Source organism: Rosa rugosa, chromosome 5 (genome assembly GCF_958449725.1).
Source record: "Rosa rugosa chromosome 5, drRosRugo1.1, whole genome shotgun sequence".
NCBI lineage: Eukaryota > Viridiplantae > Streptophyta > Magnoliopsida > Rosales > Rosaceae > Rosa > Rosa rugosa.
Window position 1 is genome coordinate 14,299,938 of NC_084824.1, and position 16,176 is coordinate 14,316,113.

General features: G+C 40.6%; 2 protein-coding genes across 3 annotated transcripts; one reads left to right on the forward strand and one right to left on the reverse strand.

Annotated features, from left to right (window-relative positions):
• The first annotated feature begins 7,074 nt into the window (after positions 1-7,074).
• LOC133709485 (uncharacterized) lies at positions 7,075-11,774 on the forward strand. 2 transcript variants are annotated; one of them, XM_062135256.1, is made up of 11 exons: positions 7,075-7,213; positions 7,748-8,652; positions 8,981-9,110; positions 9,196-9,647; positions 9,864-9,944; positions 10,042-10,140; positions 10,463-10,621; positions 10,778-10,864; positions 11,085-11,156; positions 11,273-11,577; positions 11,700-11,774. In XM_062135256.1, coding segments are annotated over exons 2-11 (2,187 nt in total). In that variant the 5' UTR covers positions 7,075-7,213; positions 7,748-7,851; the 3' UTR covers positions 11,701-11,774. The 2 variants fall into 2 exon arrangements, with proteins under 2 accessions (XP_061991240.1, XP_061991239.1); XM_062135255.1 differs by having other exon boundaries at positions 11,273-11,774.
• Positions 11,775-12,604: 830 nt separating this feature from the next.
• On the reverse strand, positions 12,605-14,093 carry LOC133711235 (uncharacterized). Its single transcript, XM_062137391.1, has 2 exons — positions 13,488-14,093; positions 12,605-13,396 (listed from the first exon to the last, which is right to left on the reverse strand). Exons 1-2 carry the CDS (start codon positions 14,091-14,093, stop codon positions 12,605-12,607), a joined length of 1,398 nt encoding a protein of 465 aa, XP_061993375.1.
• Positions 14,094-16,176: the final 2,083 nt, after the last annotated feature.

A 16,176-nucleotide genomic window follows, 5' to 3' on the forward strand; every position in this document is an offset into this window, starting at 1 on the left:
CACTTCAATTTCGGACTGTGCGGTTCGGGGATCAAGATGAGACAGAGTGGGGACAGACCACGACAATTCCTGTCGTTCCTGTTGAACATTGATGTTCTTATCTCCCCCTAACGATGGGAAGACTGTCTCATCGAAGTGACAATCCGCAAATCTAGCGGTAAAGAGATCGCCTGTCAAGGGTTCTATGTAGCGGATAATCGTTGGAGAATCATATCCAACATAAATACCTAATCGTCTTTGAGGACCCATTTTGGTGCGCTGTGGTGGCGCAATTGGCACATAAACTGCACACCCAAATATGCGTAAGTGTGAGACATTAGGCTCATACCCAGTCACCATCTGGGATGCAGAAAAGGGTTGAGTGGCAGTGGGCCTCAGACGAATAAGCACAGCTGCATGCAATATTGCATAGCTCCAAGCAGAAATAGGGAGATTGGTGCGCATTACCAATGCCCTAGCGACCATTTGTAGTCGTTTAATGGCGGCTTCTGCGAGACCATTTTGGGTGTGAACATGAGGAACAGGATGTTCAACATCAATCCCAATGGACATGCAATAATCATCAAAAGTCTTTGATGTAAACTCTCCAGCATTGTCTAATCTTATAGACTTAATAGGATGATCAGGGTGGTGAGCCCTTAACTTAATTATTTGTGCTAGGAGTTTAGCAAATGCAGCGTTCCTTGTGGACAATAGCATGACATGTGACCAGCGTGTCGATGCATCAACCAATACCATAAAATATCGAAATGGTCCGCATGATGGTTGAATAGGTCCACAAATATCACCTTGGATTCTTTGCAAGAATGGTATATTTTCTTTGGTGTCCTTTGCATAGGATGGTCTCGATCCTAACTTTGCTAAAGAGCAGGCTTTGCAGAACGAATGATGGGCTTTAGAAGCAACCAATGAGGATTTTGGTTGAGCCACAAAATCACAAGTGACTTTAGAAGTAAAAGTTGGAGACAAAGGAGCCTTGGTGGCGTCAATGCCACCCTGAGGCCGCAGGGGGAAGGCGGCGCCGACCAAGGATGGCCGGATTTGGGGGTGAACGGCTCCGTGAGGTGCAGGGGCTCCTTCGGTGTCCAAAAACCGAGTTTTACTTCTTTTCGTTCTGAAAAAGGGATGTCCGTGTGAAGTCTTTAATATACGGATCATCATGTCATGACCTGGGTGTCCCAAACGGTCGTGCCAAAGCCTATATGTGTCGGAATCCCATAAATCATCTCTCATGACATGGTTGGATTCAATGACTCGAATAGTGGTTGCATACAACCCACTAGAGCGACACATAAGTTTCTCTAAGACTCGTTTATGTCCGTAGTCATTAGAGGTGATGCAAAGGAACTCTTGTCCATTCTCACAATGTGTTTCCACATGAAAACCATTGGCTCTTATATCTTTGAAGTAATAAAGTTCGAAAAAATATGTCCATGACATGAAAAATAAATCGATACTTTATTAATAATAGCCAATGATTACATCAAAGTTTCTTGACCAAAATCTAATCCAATATAAAAATCAAACCGTTGACAAATCGTAGTCACTCAATCCGTTCGGTAATTTCAATTTAGTTGTAACCAGGTAAGGTAAGGCGAGATTTTGGTGGAGCGTTGCTCACTTTTAAAACCGTTCTCTCAGATCAAACCTTGCCTAGACATCACAATTACTCTTGAGTACGCCTAGAGGGAAAGAGTTAATACAATAAGTCATTTTATTGATTTAAGGCATAATTGCCATTACATGATTCTTGGAAATAATAAAGACTATAAAGATCTGCGGCATTTTGTCTTCATCGCCAGAGTTAAAGTCTTTGTGAACTCGATGTCTTGATCACCCTGATGCGACTACCTTCGTAGGTACATTGCAAATTCAGGTCCATTGATCAGACGTTCCATATCAGAAATAGACACCATAAAGAGGATTCTCCCTTGATTGAGGCGCATTGGCGCAATATGCATAGTCCCTAGGACTGGTGGCGTTGGAAAGTGGTGCCCATGGCCAACGTTGGCTCCATGGTTTCCAACCCTATGTCCCTCAAAATCACGCCTCCTACGGTCGTGGGATTGTCGCCTTGAGCGATTACCTTCTTAAGCATTTCGATTGTATGGATCATGACGTCGATGGCGACTTTCTCTAGCCATAGGACGATGCTCTTGATAGCTATCTTGAAGCCTATCAAATCTTCTTTGCACAAGTTTATTGCCACGTCTTTCAGTAGTGGCCATAGCTTCAATAAGCTGTTGAAAACTTGTGATCCGTCTTGCATTTACATGAGTCCGGAGTAAGTCAGAGGACCTCATAGCATAGACGGGGAAGGTATTGAGGGTTTTCTCAATCAACTGGTCTTCTGTGATTGTTTTTCCACAAAGACGCATCATTGCTCTGATGCTGAGAGCTTCCGAATAAAATTGCATGACAGTGTCAAATTCAGAGAAGCGAAGATCTTTCCATTCTGCTTCTGTATTCGGAAGTATGGAGTCACGAACATTGCCATATCGTTCGCGAAGCGCATGCCAAAGCTTTATGGCGCTATCCTCATTTATGAACTCAAACTGTAGGTCACTATCCATGTGACGTTTCATGAAGGCAAGTGCCTTGGAATTATCTTTCTCAGTTTGAGGGTCTGGAGCTGTTTCTATAGGACAAAGCTCTTGGATTGTATGCAATAAATCACGGGCAATAAGGTGGATCTCGACATCAGTGACCCAAATTAAGTACCTTTTGCCTGCATAATCCAATGGAACAAAATCGAGTTTGTTCATGTTTGACATCCTGAAAGATGAAACAGGGACAAGTTAGTTTCGGAGTCAATGCTTCCACGAAAACTAATAAGATTTCCGAGCTATGCTACCAAGAAATCGATTTCCAAGAATGATTGGATTAGACCGAAACAATGATGTTTGTATGGTCGTAAATCGATGCTTACGGACGCTCTTAGTCCGAAGTCTTACGAACGCTCTTAGTTCGTTAATTGCGTGAATCCCCACGATTCCGCTTTTCAATGATCGAACCCACGTTATAAGAAAGGTGGGATGTAGAAGAAGGGAGGTTTTCAAGTCCCCCAGAAAAGAAGAAGAAATATAAATTCCGAATTATAGGAACTTCAAAACTTACTCTTTTGAATACTTACATGTATTTGGATTACGCGCGTGTCGATACAGGCGTGATGGAGCGAAGCAATCCGAGTAGAGGCGTGCAGCGAATGTTTATAAGGTCAAGCTTGTTGAAAATTCGGATCAAATTCTCTTCTGAATAGTTTTCACTTTGATTGTTGTACTGGTCTCAAAATAACTCTGATAAGGCTGAAATTCGGAGGTCAGATTGAAGAGACAGAGATGAACAACTTTGATGAAGAAAATATTTTGATCCGAGGTTCCGAACTAGATGTTTCGGAGCCTGCAAACAGACGGACGTGCACAGGAAAGGGGAAAGGTGCAGTCGGTGTGCGTTGGTGCTGCAGGGGCAGTAGGGATGCGTGCGCAGGGGCGCGTAGGTGCTGCAGGGACAGCAGATGTGCGGCAGAGCTGCAGGAGCAGCAGTGCAGTGACGCGGGGCTGCAGACGCACGGGCGCGTAGGCTGGCAGCACGGAGCGCAGGGGCGCGTAGCGCTGGGCGCGCAAGGAGCAGGCTGCAGCGAAGGCTTGGCTAGCTCGGGCTAGGGGCTGCGGAGGCGTGCGGGGCAGCAGTGGGCGCAGGGGCGCGCAGGGCAGCAGCAGCGAGCGAGGCTAGCGAGGGCTAGGAGCTTGCGGCAGATCTTTGAGGAGAACAATTTCTTTTCAGGTTTTTGGGTTTTAGCTTTTGTGGTTTAGGGCTCGTGCTGATAACGTGTTTAAGTATATTGGTATTGAGAGAGATTGATGAGAGAAGTGTATTTCATTATAGAGAATAGGAGCCCTATATATAGGGATTACAAAGTGCATAATCAAATAGTACAAGGATTCCTATTCTAACTTGGAGTAGGAAACCTCTCCTATTACAACTATAGAACTTATCCTAGTTTGACTAGGCACACTAAGTGTCAATATCCTTCAACAATGACAACCATTGCCAAACATGCTGAGCGAAGGAACAATAAACAAATAAATGAGTTGAGTCCTCCATAGTGCAAAAAGAGCAAAGCCGACATACCTAAACCAATGGGATGCCCCGTCGTTGAAGTTGGTCATCTATGGGTAACTTGTTATGGAGGAGACGCCAAACAAGTATAGAGAACCGTGGTGGAATAAAATGCCACCAAACCTGAGCTTGTGGACCATTAGAAGCAAAGTGTGGACGTAGAAGATTATATCCCTCAGAAATGGAGAAAAACCCATTACCCGAATCCTCCCAAATCAAAAGATCATCTTCAGGGACAATAGGGAGGGGCAAACTATGAATCTCATCTACTAGAGCTGGAAATAAAGTAGAGAAACGGTGTGGCAAACTCCATTGCTGACCAGAAATAAAAGAAGCGACAGTAGTTGTTAACGATTGACCTGCAACTTATCAAGAAGAGAAGTATCAAGCCACCGATCAGACAAAAAAAGAACAGACTTACCATCTCCTATGAGCCATCTTGAGTGTTGGAAAATTATGGGAAGAGTAGCTTTCAACCCCTGCCATAATGACGAACCAAAATAGCGATAATTCATATGACAGGAGATTGAGAACCTCGTACATGCAAAAGAACTCCATAGAGATTTCAAAGTGAGAGTACTCCATCCCATGGTCAAGAGAGCAGCCCTATTTAGAGTCCTAAGATCTCGCAAACCAAGCCCAGACTCAGCTTTAGGAGCACAGACTTGGCGCCAAAAGATAATTTCATTAAGAAAAGGATTGTAAAAAAACAATACAGCTTCACTACTAACCTTTCACCTTTGTTTCTAACAAAAGCAACCAATCATATCTCGAAGCACAAACGCTAGCAGAATCTAATTGTTTTACCTCTTTACTTACAACCGTTTCTTTACGAGAGTAGTAAGTTTGTTTGGTCGACTGAGCGCGAGGTTCAAGCATATTGTTGAAGATTGTTCCAATACGTATCGTACTTCTCCAAGGGGCATGCGCAGTTAGCCATGGCATATACATAATGGTATGGTGTTGAATAGCTTCAAGAACGACCGGTCTCCAAGTCTTGCATACCACACCAAGGCGAACAAGGTCCTTAAATCATAGCTCACCTGGAAGAAGAACAGACCATGAATTTGACATTATGAAAATTGTTGAGTGCTCTGTTGCCCTCGCTCTAGAGTTCAGTTATGTTATCCGCGGTATTTATAGGTTCTAGGGTTTAGGTAGAGTCCTGTTCACATACTCAATGAATTATGTTCTCAATTGTGCTCAACTAGTGTATAGATTTAGATTCAATGGTGGATAAGGAAACAAGTAAATTTCAATTACTTTATTATTCTTCGCTATGTAATCTAAATCTAACGATAGTTGAGCACAATTGAGCAGAGAATTTATTGAGTAGGTGAACATGATTGATTCAAGTATTTGCTGAGAGGCTAGCTGCATGATAGTACTGCTGCTCATCAACACCCCCATCGAGTTCATATGTTCCACGCCAAGCGTAGCACTGTCAAAATTACCGGCTCATTGCACGGCCTTGAGTATCAACTACATATTTTTTATTTATTTAAAAGATGATCAAAAGAGTTCACTCCTACCCACATGGTGACTCGAACCCATGACTTTGTCATTAGGTAGTGGAGTATCAACTACATATCAATTTAAATTTAAACTGGATAAGTTGAAAGCCATAGCTGATACCTAAATCAGTCAAGTCAACCATATACTTCCTATAGGCCAAGCAATCACAACGTTAAGTCAAAATAACCATAAGTGGCTACAATATTATAGGTCGGGGTTACACCAACGTTAAGCAAATACATCTCTTTAGATCCTCTCTCAATAACCTGTCACTAAACTTAAAACTTATAGTGGCCGGTCACATCCCTAGTGCTCAAAATAGTCATATTTTTGGTTTGGTTTGGTTACAGACACAGACATCATTTTCAGTTTTTCACTCATAACTTAGTTTGAATTAGGCCTGGGCACGGTCCCAGCCCGGCACCTAATTTGCAAGGCCCGGGACCGAGCCCGAATTTTTCGGGTCGGGCTCAAATTTCGTTTTTAAGTTTCAGGGACCGGAAAGGCCCGGACCGAAAAAAACCGGGCCGGTCCTCGGGTTCTTTCGGGCCCAAAAGACTAAAAAAAAAAAAAACAAAAAACAAACAGATCTATTCTCAGATCTTGCTCCAAACCCATTCCTCCACCCTCCAAACTTCCATAGCCACCTAACCACCACCATTGAGAGAGAGAGAGAGAGTTTTGGGGGGAGAGAGAGATTTTGGGGTTGAGTAAGTGAGTAACGACAGAAGAAGAATTAGGAATTTCTCTACAATTGATCTAATGGGGAAGGACCGAAGGAGGGCTAGGGAGAAAAGGGAAAAGAAAAGAAAAAAGACAATGGAGGCGTTTGGGGAAAAGAAGAGGAAGAAGATAAGAACTTAAGAAGAGAGAAGAAAAAAACGAAAAAGAAAGAAGGGGGGAGGGGACTGGAGAGGGACGGGAAAACTGAAAAGAAAGAAGAAAGAAGAAAGAGAAGAAGAGAAGAAAGAGAAGAAGAGAGAGTCAGAAAGAGGAGGGGTGGGACCCGGGGAGAATTAGAGTAGAGAAGGAGAACGTGGAGAGAGAAGGAGGAAAAGAAAAGTTGGTAGGAAGACTAATAAAACATATAAAAAATATTTGTTAATTAATAGTCGGGCCCAACGGGCTTTATTATATTTTAAAACCTCAGACCGGGACCGGACAGGGTTTGAGTCTGTTCGGACCGGATCGGAGAATGTTACCAAATTTTTTTTGTAAACCCGGACCAAACCGGGCGGTCCGGGCCGGTTTTTCGGGCTTACGGGCTTTTTCGCCCACCCCTAGTTTGAATCTCTGTTTCCTATACAGTTTGGTCTTGTAACCTATGATTTCTTTCCGTTGCAGGGGTACCCTATGTGCTTTGATTTTGACCATAACCAAATGTTACTATTGGGACACGTGGGAGTCCAAGGCCCGTAACGTCCAGGCCCAATCCGCATGTCTTGGATGAGAAAAGTCTCGCACAGAAACTCCAGAGAACAGAGAGGGAGTGCGTGCGTGCCCAAAATCTCATTCTTGTTATTCCCACAAATACCCAAATACGCCACTCTGATTCATTCATTCTCATCTCTGCTGTCAGGTATGTATGTCTCTCTGGAACCCATGTTTCAATGTTGTATAGTTTTCATGACTGATTGTGTAATCTGGGTCTTGCTCGATTTCATCGAATTTTGATTTGGTATGCAATCCGTGTTGAACCTGCCCAATTTGGGTTTTATTCTCATTTGAGGCTTTAAATCTAAAAAAGGGGGGTTTTTGGTTTTCTAAATTCGAAGGTTTATTTCAATTCATGATGATGGCGTTTAATTCGTGTTTTCTTGCGGTAGGCGAAAAATGCAAGTCTCGGAAACTAGCTCACAAGTGCATGCTCTTGTTTATGATTCTTGGGTTTTTGTTATGACTCCACCAGTTATTATGTTGATTTTGGTTCAGTTTTTGTGTTTTGCGCCTGTTGTTACTGGTTACTCTCTTCAATACTAGTCTAAGTGAAGATCTTGTTATAAGTAAGCTTGAGAAGTTTAGAGACCATGTTACTGTTTTTCCAGTCCAGTAGGTCTGGTTTGTTTAAATGCTTAGCGTCTGTTGTGACTTTAGTTTTCTTCATTATATGCAGACTATGCTTCTCACATGGTGATGTGGAATCTAGCGTGCATGGCATGGCTGCTTTGAGTATCACATAAATTGACTTCTCCTTAAGTCTACGTCAAGGAGTAACTAATGGCTCGGAAGGCTAATCAACAGAAGAATGGGGTTGATCGGCAGACGTCAAAGCAAAAGAAGAAGGCTTCGGAGTCACCAGCAGAAACGAAAGCAAGTGAGGTGAAAGTTTTCCCTGGAGAAGAAATCTCAAATGGTGACCAGCCAAGCAGTCCTCTTTCAGCAGGTGTGGGTAAAACCAATCATGCTGGAGATGAGAATAAAAGCAAGCAAAAACCTGGCAAGGTTTTGAGGAAAGAGAATCAAGGGACGGATCCAATGCCGGGTCAAGGGCAGTCGACGTCTTCAGGAAGTGATTCAGGAAATTGCAACGGAAATAATGAAGCTCCAAGCGTAAGAGAGCATAGTGGGCCGTTACCCCATAGTGAAATACGTCGCAAACATGCAAAAAGAAAATCAGGTTACTCACTGAATCGGCATGTAAAAAATCTGATGGGGAAGATAGAGTCTTCAGATAGCGTATTGGTTAGAAATTTGAGGGCATCAACATTGTCCTTCTTGAAAGTGGCTAATGAATGGCTGCAGAGGCACAAACCAATGATTCTGACTGTAACAAGTAAAGTACAGAATGGTCGTGATTATGTCCAAACAAAGGTTGATCAGGCATATCCTATAGTTAAGAAGTGGCTTACGCAGCTTTGGAGTGTGCTGTTTATTATATCAATGCTTTGGTTCAATTTTACCTTAAGGGGTATCGATTCCTTCGTACGCATGGGGACAACATCCTTGTTTTCAGTGATATGGTTCAGCATTCTCTCAGTAGTTTCTATGGTTGGGATGTTTAAATTCCTGATTGTCTTGGTAAGCCCTAGTATTGCTAATTTTCTGCTGAGTCTTGACTACTTAATAATCAGAAAATTATTATGCCTTTTCAATGATTTATGTTTGGGCTTATTTTCTAACAGAATGCACCCCGTTTATGGTTCCTTGTAGTTTCCCACCTTTTTGGCTTATTCTAAACGATTATGACTTTTTGAGCATCCGGAATTTCCGAGTATATAAATGTATCCTCATGAATAATTATTACTTGCAATTAGGGCATGCTGATTAAGTTCACCTTACCATTTCTTAGCTTATTCATTTGTATTAGTCTCCGATGTATTCATACTTATTGCTTGAATATAACCAGGTCTCAGCAGCTTTAATTGGAGTTTTCATTGGGTTCATGCTTGCAATTTTATTGGTTGCTCTTTCTGGAGCTCTTTTCTTGTGGCTTTATGGAAGCTTTTGGACAACATTACTTGTAATCTTCTTTGGAGGTGATTTCCTCTACTCTCTTAATCATTTTATTCAAATGATTTGATTATCAGATCGTGCTGAGGTTCTTTATTCTTCAAATTTCAGGTTTGGCATTCACTCTGAGCCATGAGCGGGTTGCACTGTTAATTGCAACTGTGTATTCCATGTATTGTGCTTGGACGTATGTTGGATGGCTGGGTGTGCTCTTGGGGTTAAATTTATCTTTTATCTCAAGTGAGTGTCTAATATATTTCTTAAAGAACAACGTAAATCAGAATACAAGACCTACCGGATCCCCTGAACAAACGTCTGGAATGCACGATCAACAAGGCTTCTTCAATGGTGAGCACGTGCATTCCTCATCCTCAGAAAATGGCCCATGGTTTTCTGCTGATCGTAGCCCTGGAGTGCCTTCAACCAGTGGGGCTGATTCTGAGTTAACTTCTGAAGATGAAATTGTTCGGCTGCTAAATTGTACTGACCACTATTCAGTGCTGGGATTCTCCCGCTATGAAGACGTAGATATTTCTTTACTGAAGCGAGAGTATAAGAAAAAGGTAATTGCCATTCTTTGTATTGGGATTTCTTTTCCAAATTCTTCTTGGTTTTCTGGTCAATATGGTGTTCTATGTAGTTGAAAAATCTGACTATCTTGTTATGATATTTAATGAATGATTTTGATCCTTCCCGGGATTGATCAGGCAATTCGGGTCCATTTCCATATATGTCACTTAAAATAATTGTGTTATTTGAATTTTTATGTTGCTTATCAGGCAATGTTGGTCCATCCTGATAAGAATATGGGAAATGAAAAGGCTGCTGAAGCTTTCAAGAAACTACAGAATGCATATGAGGTGATTCTTGTGATATATCCTTTGAGATTTTTTTTTGCTGTTTGGTTTTTCATTCTGATTAAATTGTTGTACCATTTTGCTGTATATTTTTTTCTAGGTTTTACTTGATTCCTTGAAGCGAAAAGCATATGATGACGAATTAAGGAGCCAGGAACTGCTGAACATTTTCCGTAGGTTTAAAAGTGCTTCACAAAAGGTAATAATCTTGTCCTCATATGTTACACATGTATTCAATTTTTTAATCGGTGTGGGAAAGTGAAATTGTTTGACCAATTTCTTCAATATTCATGAGGAACCTGAGAAGTTGAATCGTGAAGTGATGCCTGCCACTTGGTTCCAAATCCAAGGGGGTTCTATCCTTAACTTGGATTTGTCAGTAGAAAGTATTCTTATGGTCTTTCTAGTTATAGCTTCTGCCATCAAGTATTTGTTTGTTTAATATTGCTCTTAGGGCTGTATCACTGGTTCCAAGTTTCCTATCTACCTTATCTAAGCTTTTAATGCAATATATTTCCCAGAATGGAGGAAACGGTTTCTTCCCCTCTGGATTTGGAAGCCCAGAGGCTGATGGTGAGGACCCATTTGGAGAGTCAAGGCAAATCGCCTGCAATAAGTGCAACAACTTTCATACCTGGTCACTCACCAGAAAATCAAAATCGAGAGCAAGATGGTGCCAGGTATTTCATTTATTTTTGAAAGCTTCTTGATGTTCTATTAGTTTGCATTTATCATAATTATTTTGATTATGCCCATGATGCTTGTTTTCCCATAAACAGCTGGCATTTTTTGTTATTGGTGGTAATGTTTTCACTATGGTTTTTTTGTTTTTAAAGGATTGCAAAGATTTTCATCAAGCGAAAGATGGTGATGGATGGGTTGAACAATCTTCACAACCTTTCTTCTTTGGATTATTGCAGAAGGTACATGCCTTTATGTTGGAAGCTTGTTTTTGGAATTTGATGTTTCATGTGTCTGCTCATAACTTGATTTCCCTCTTTAACTGATATTGAATGAGTCATTGTTTCGTCAGTCGAAAGAAAAGAAATCAACATTTAAAGAAAGTGGAAAACGGTGATTAGCATTGATGTGAAAAGTGTCTAATCCAAGATGCTTGTTTTAAAAATAATGTCAAATGTGCAGGTAGATACTCCATCTGCATTTGTCTGTGCAGATAGCAAGATATATAATGCTAGCGAGTGGTATATTTGTCAGGTAATCCTATGTAACATTTTTCTTAATTAGGTTCTCTGGGAGGTGCCTCATACACAAACTCAGAGGTATTGCAGTTATTGAAAGTAGATTTACATAAAGCTAAGTTTTTGTTGCAGGGAATGAGATGTCCAGCCAACACACACAAACCTAGTTTTCATGTGAACACTAGTGTGACCTCTACGAAGCACAATTCTGGAAAGGGAACAAATTCAGGACAAAGAGGCGGGCGGATGCCAGCATCTGTTGAAGAGTGCATGACAGAGGAAGAATTTGTTGAGTGGCTACAAAATGCAATGCAAACAGGCATGTATGAGAATTTTAGTGCCGGCACCTCCACTGAGAGCCCTTCTGCCAAATCTGGAAATGGTACCAAGACTAGTGGCAGTGCTAACAAGAGAAAGAAAAAGGGAAAGAAGCAATGGTGAGTATAGAACCTGTTGTTCCCCTTGTTTATTATGTCACCAGTCTTTGTGTAAGCATTACTGAATGTGATAAAGAAGGTTCATAATCTATTTCACTGGTGGTGTATTGTCTGTTTTCGAGAAAAAGCAGGCCCGAGGAAAAGTTTGACTCCATTAATATGGCATAAGTATAGAATCAATCACAATTTAGCCTGGATACTACAGATCTTCATCAATCTTCTTCTTGTTTTCCATTTATTTTCACTCTAATTAGAATCTAGATTCTGACCGGTCTATCTGATGGGAAAGATCCCTACATCAAATGGGAATTAGGTTGTGAATAACTTATCCATGGTGGCGCAAGGAGATCTTGCACTGCATATTTTTTGCACTTGGTTTTGTGGAGGGATCCAAATGAATCATGAGTGAAGGAAGTGTATTACTGAAACCTGATGTTGGATGTAATCTACTGGTTAGCTTTTATCTGATGAGATAAAGAGTGATAAATATGATAGCTGGCATCAGGATCCGATTAAAATGTTCTGATCTCTTTTCTAATGTGGAATCCATGCTAGTATACTATGCTTACAATTCCGAACTTTTTTTTTGACAAACGAGGTTTTTGTTAAGTCGTCGAAAGAACCTGACTGGCACTTGGGCAACGTTGTCATGAAGTCCATATCCCTTGAATTCAATGCACAATTTTGTGGAATGTAGGTAGTGGTTATAATCGATTCGATATGCTCTCTTCCTCTACAACCGAAAACTGAATGGATGAAGTGCCAAGGTTATTCAACTTCCTGCTACATGAGAACATCACAAACTACTCTCTTTTGGCCATTAGTTGTGGTATGAACTAATCTCATTAAGTTAAGAGATAACATAAGAAATCAAACCAAAACCACTGAAATCTAGAAAACAAAAAACTAACAAAGACAAAGCAAGAACAGAACCATATAGAAAACAAACCTTAGTTTTTTTTCTTTGTTTCTTCTCTCTTGGTTTTAATTCGATACACCACATAGAACACATGATCAGACTTTATAACTAAATTGAAAAACTTGGATTGGTTCCATATCTAAACAAAGCTTTTTGAGTTTCAATCATAGTTGATTTATTATAAACTATGATTGAAACAGTCGGTGTTTCTCCTACCGCCATAAAATCAGGTCGATATCTATAAGATGGATTTAAGAAGTAAGCTGCCACAAATACAGGGTGGTTTAACGAGTCCCAATGATTTTGGATGGCATCCCAAATTGGTTCGCAGTTTGGCTCATGTTCACCATAAATGGATTTGATTGCAAGACTTGTAGTGGACATATCATTGTAGATAGACGACACTGACAAGCACTCACCACTCTCAACCTTTTGAAGAACTTGCATCATTGGGTCCACAGAATTCCTAACAACCTGTAAATTCTTCCAAAATCCTGCGTCTGATACAATATTTGCCACCTCTTTCGCCTCACGTGCTCTGGAGCAATGAGATGAAATCCATTTGTTTGATCGAAACATTTTTCTAAGACCAATCCTATGGTCCACCAAGCTTTGTAAGGTAGCAAAGCTAGAGGCAAACTGGGTAATGGAAGGCCTCAAAAGTTCCTTCCCCTGAGTAAAGCCATTCTTCATAAAATTTAACAACCAAATTTGGCTGTAGATGAGGTTTGTAATCTTTTGGCTCTTCTTAATGCACTCTGCTACACTAGGCATATCTGACAAATGTTTAAGAATTTGATCAATACAATTGGTGGCACATGGAGTCCAGAACAAATTCTTTCTCTTCTCCTCAAGCATCTTCCCAGCAGCTTTATAACTTGGAATATTTGGAGTGATTACCTGCAGAAGAGGGATTAGAAGCAAGCAAAGTTAGTAGCTAGATACAACTTGGGATGGGGAATTAGGTGAGAAAAATATTGAAACCAAATACCTGAACTACATTTTCCTCTCCCATCTCTTCAACCACTTTGTCGAGCAGCTCAAACAATTCTGAAGCATCTTTAACTATTTCAGTGGCATCAACTGAAGGAACAAAGTATACACCATTTGGACCAGAAGCTAAAAAATTGATCAGTGTTCTACCCTCTGCGTCTAGCCAACTGTCTGCCATTATAGAACAACCAGTGATTGCCCAGGATGACTTATACTCAGCAAGGTAGTTTTTGATGGTTGCAATTTCTTCCTGCAGACACCGACCTGATATTAATTGGCTTGTAGGTGCTACCACACCTGGCCCATATTGGCCAACCAATTCAAGCATCTTATGGAAGTATATGGAGTTTGCCGCTTGTAGAGGAACTCCTGCATGGTAAAAGAATTTGCAAATTCCAGAAGTAACTTCCTTGCGGGATATTCTGTTTGCAATTGTTCTGACCTTTGCTTGTCTATATTGCGGTGACAAATTCTTAGGTGCAGTCAAGAAAAGGGAATCTAGCCTTGATCGTTTGTATAATGGCTCAGAACCAAGGCACAAATAGGAGTTGGGAAATCTATGCACAAATCTTGATACTTCATACAAGTATATTTTTTTTATCATTACTTAATACAGGTATATTTCTATCAATATTAGCAGGCTCTGGGATTCTGGCCTGAATTCTGGGTACTGCATTACCAGTAACACATAGCTCCCACTATAGTTCGGTTTCCATTTCATTTACTCTCTTACCTATCTGCTCTCCTAGTTCAACGTTTCCATGGATCTTACAACTTTACAAGCTCTGAGGAGAGCGCCCAATACACTTACATCAGGGCATATATAGATAGGCATCTCATTTATTAGCTTCCTCCAGCACCCCAGCTCTTCCGAAAAGATCAGCCATGCATGCAACCATGGACGTACTTGAAGCATGAACCTGATCGGAAGAACTAGCTGTCAGCCCCTATTCTACTAACCCCGAATGAACAGATGCACTAACGAAAGTAATGGTGTCAGGAGCTACCATGTCTCCTTTCATGTCCTTGAGAATCTCAATATGCTAGACCTCCAACCATGCAATTCCATGAAGAAATCGCTTTTTATGACCAGAGACGATGGGATTACTTCAGTCATGTTCAAGGTGCCTGTGGAGATTGGTGACGAATTGGTTAAGATCGCAGGTAGTATACAGGTGAAGCTCTGCAAATTGGTTGAGTTGGACGTCAACTTTGTCGCCACCGAGTTGACAATCGAAATCTTTGCTGGGCCACGATCTAACAACCAACATAGAGTAGGATGAGTAGAGATATGGTTTGCTTCAGGTCGGGTTGGGAGTTTATATACTTGCTGTTGTCAATTGTAATGGAAAACATGTTGCACATCAGTTGATGAGGGCAGCCCGAGATTAAAGTTTCTCCTAGCTCACACAAGAGAATGTCAATATTAAAATATGTTGTACTCTAAAGTCTAAAATTTGGTTTTTAGATCAAGTTCACCCCACTTGCGATTTATGAACATCACTTTACAGTTTAGACTTTAAATCTTTAATAATATGACATTCGAATTCGTTAATCGTAAGTACAATAATTTTACTTTATAATGGTAATTTCACTTCATTAAAATGAATTCATTAATTTTCACCTTATTATATTAATAATGTGATGTGACAATTCGTCAACGCAAGATGACCAATTACTCCGGAGACTCTCCGGTGGTGTATCCATCCAAACCTCAACACTTGAATACCTTAGAGCATCCAACACCGGTAACAAATACTAATTGGGTCGCCGCACCCATACACAGATTAATCTCAAATGGCAAAGAGGAAGGCTGCTGCAATAGACAAAGAGGATGTACCGATTGAAGAACATGAGAAGAACCATGGTGGAGAGATTTCTTCACACCATGATGAGAGCTGGTATTCGAAAGTAGGTGATAATCGAAGGTAAGCAAAGACCATATTAGGTTGGATTGGATTAGGATTTACATTTGATCATTTTGAATCGTTTTGTTTTGTTAAGTGAGATTAATTAATAGCGAAAAATTGATCTTTTGAGGATGTGGATTTGTGTTTATGAGTTAATAGGATTTTGACGAAAGTAAATCGACAGAGATGCATGTTTTTTGAAGTCTTCTTTATTGATTAGTGTTAATGGATCGATTTAATTACTAAGTTTCAAAAAAAAAAAAATGTTGCAAGGTCACATAACTTTGGCTCTTTTATACAAACAATTCAACCGATTAATCGTTCAGAATTGCCTCTAGAAACTGGAAAGAACTGCAAGTCGTGTATGTTAGAATGATACTGAAGCTCAGTACATTAAATCGGCAAATCCCTCAGAATGATACTGAACTTAAGTCTATAGAGGTTATTTTGGTAATTTACTCGTTAACAGAATCTCATTCAGAATTGGACGGAAAATAGCCGCACGGGTTTGGGCTTTGCGCATGGGCTAGCAACACTACCGCAAGGGAAATAAAGAAAGGAGGCCTGCCAATGGTAAATCGTAAATATTCAGATGAAAGTGTATTTAATGGTAATTTGCTAAAAAAAAAATAATAATAATAAAAAAACCGGGGACTTCGTCTCTGTCGCTCACTCCCTCCACTCCCCTCTATAAAATGTCCCTGGTTCAACACAAAACACAATTCAAATTTCAAAATCGATCTCATTTCCCTCCACACACACACACTCTCTCTCTCT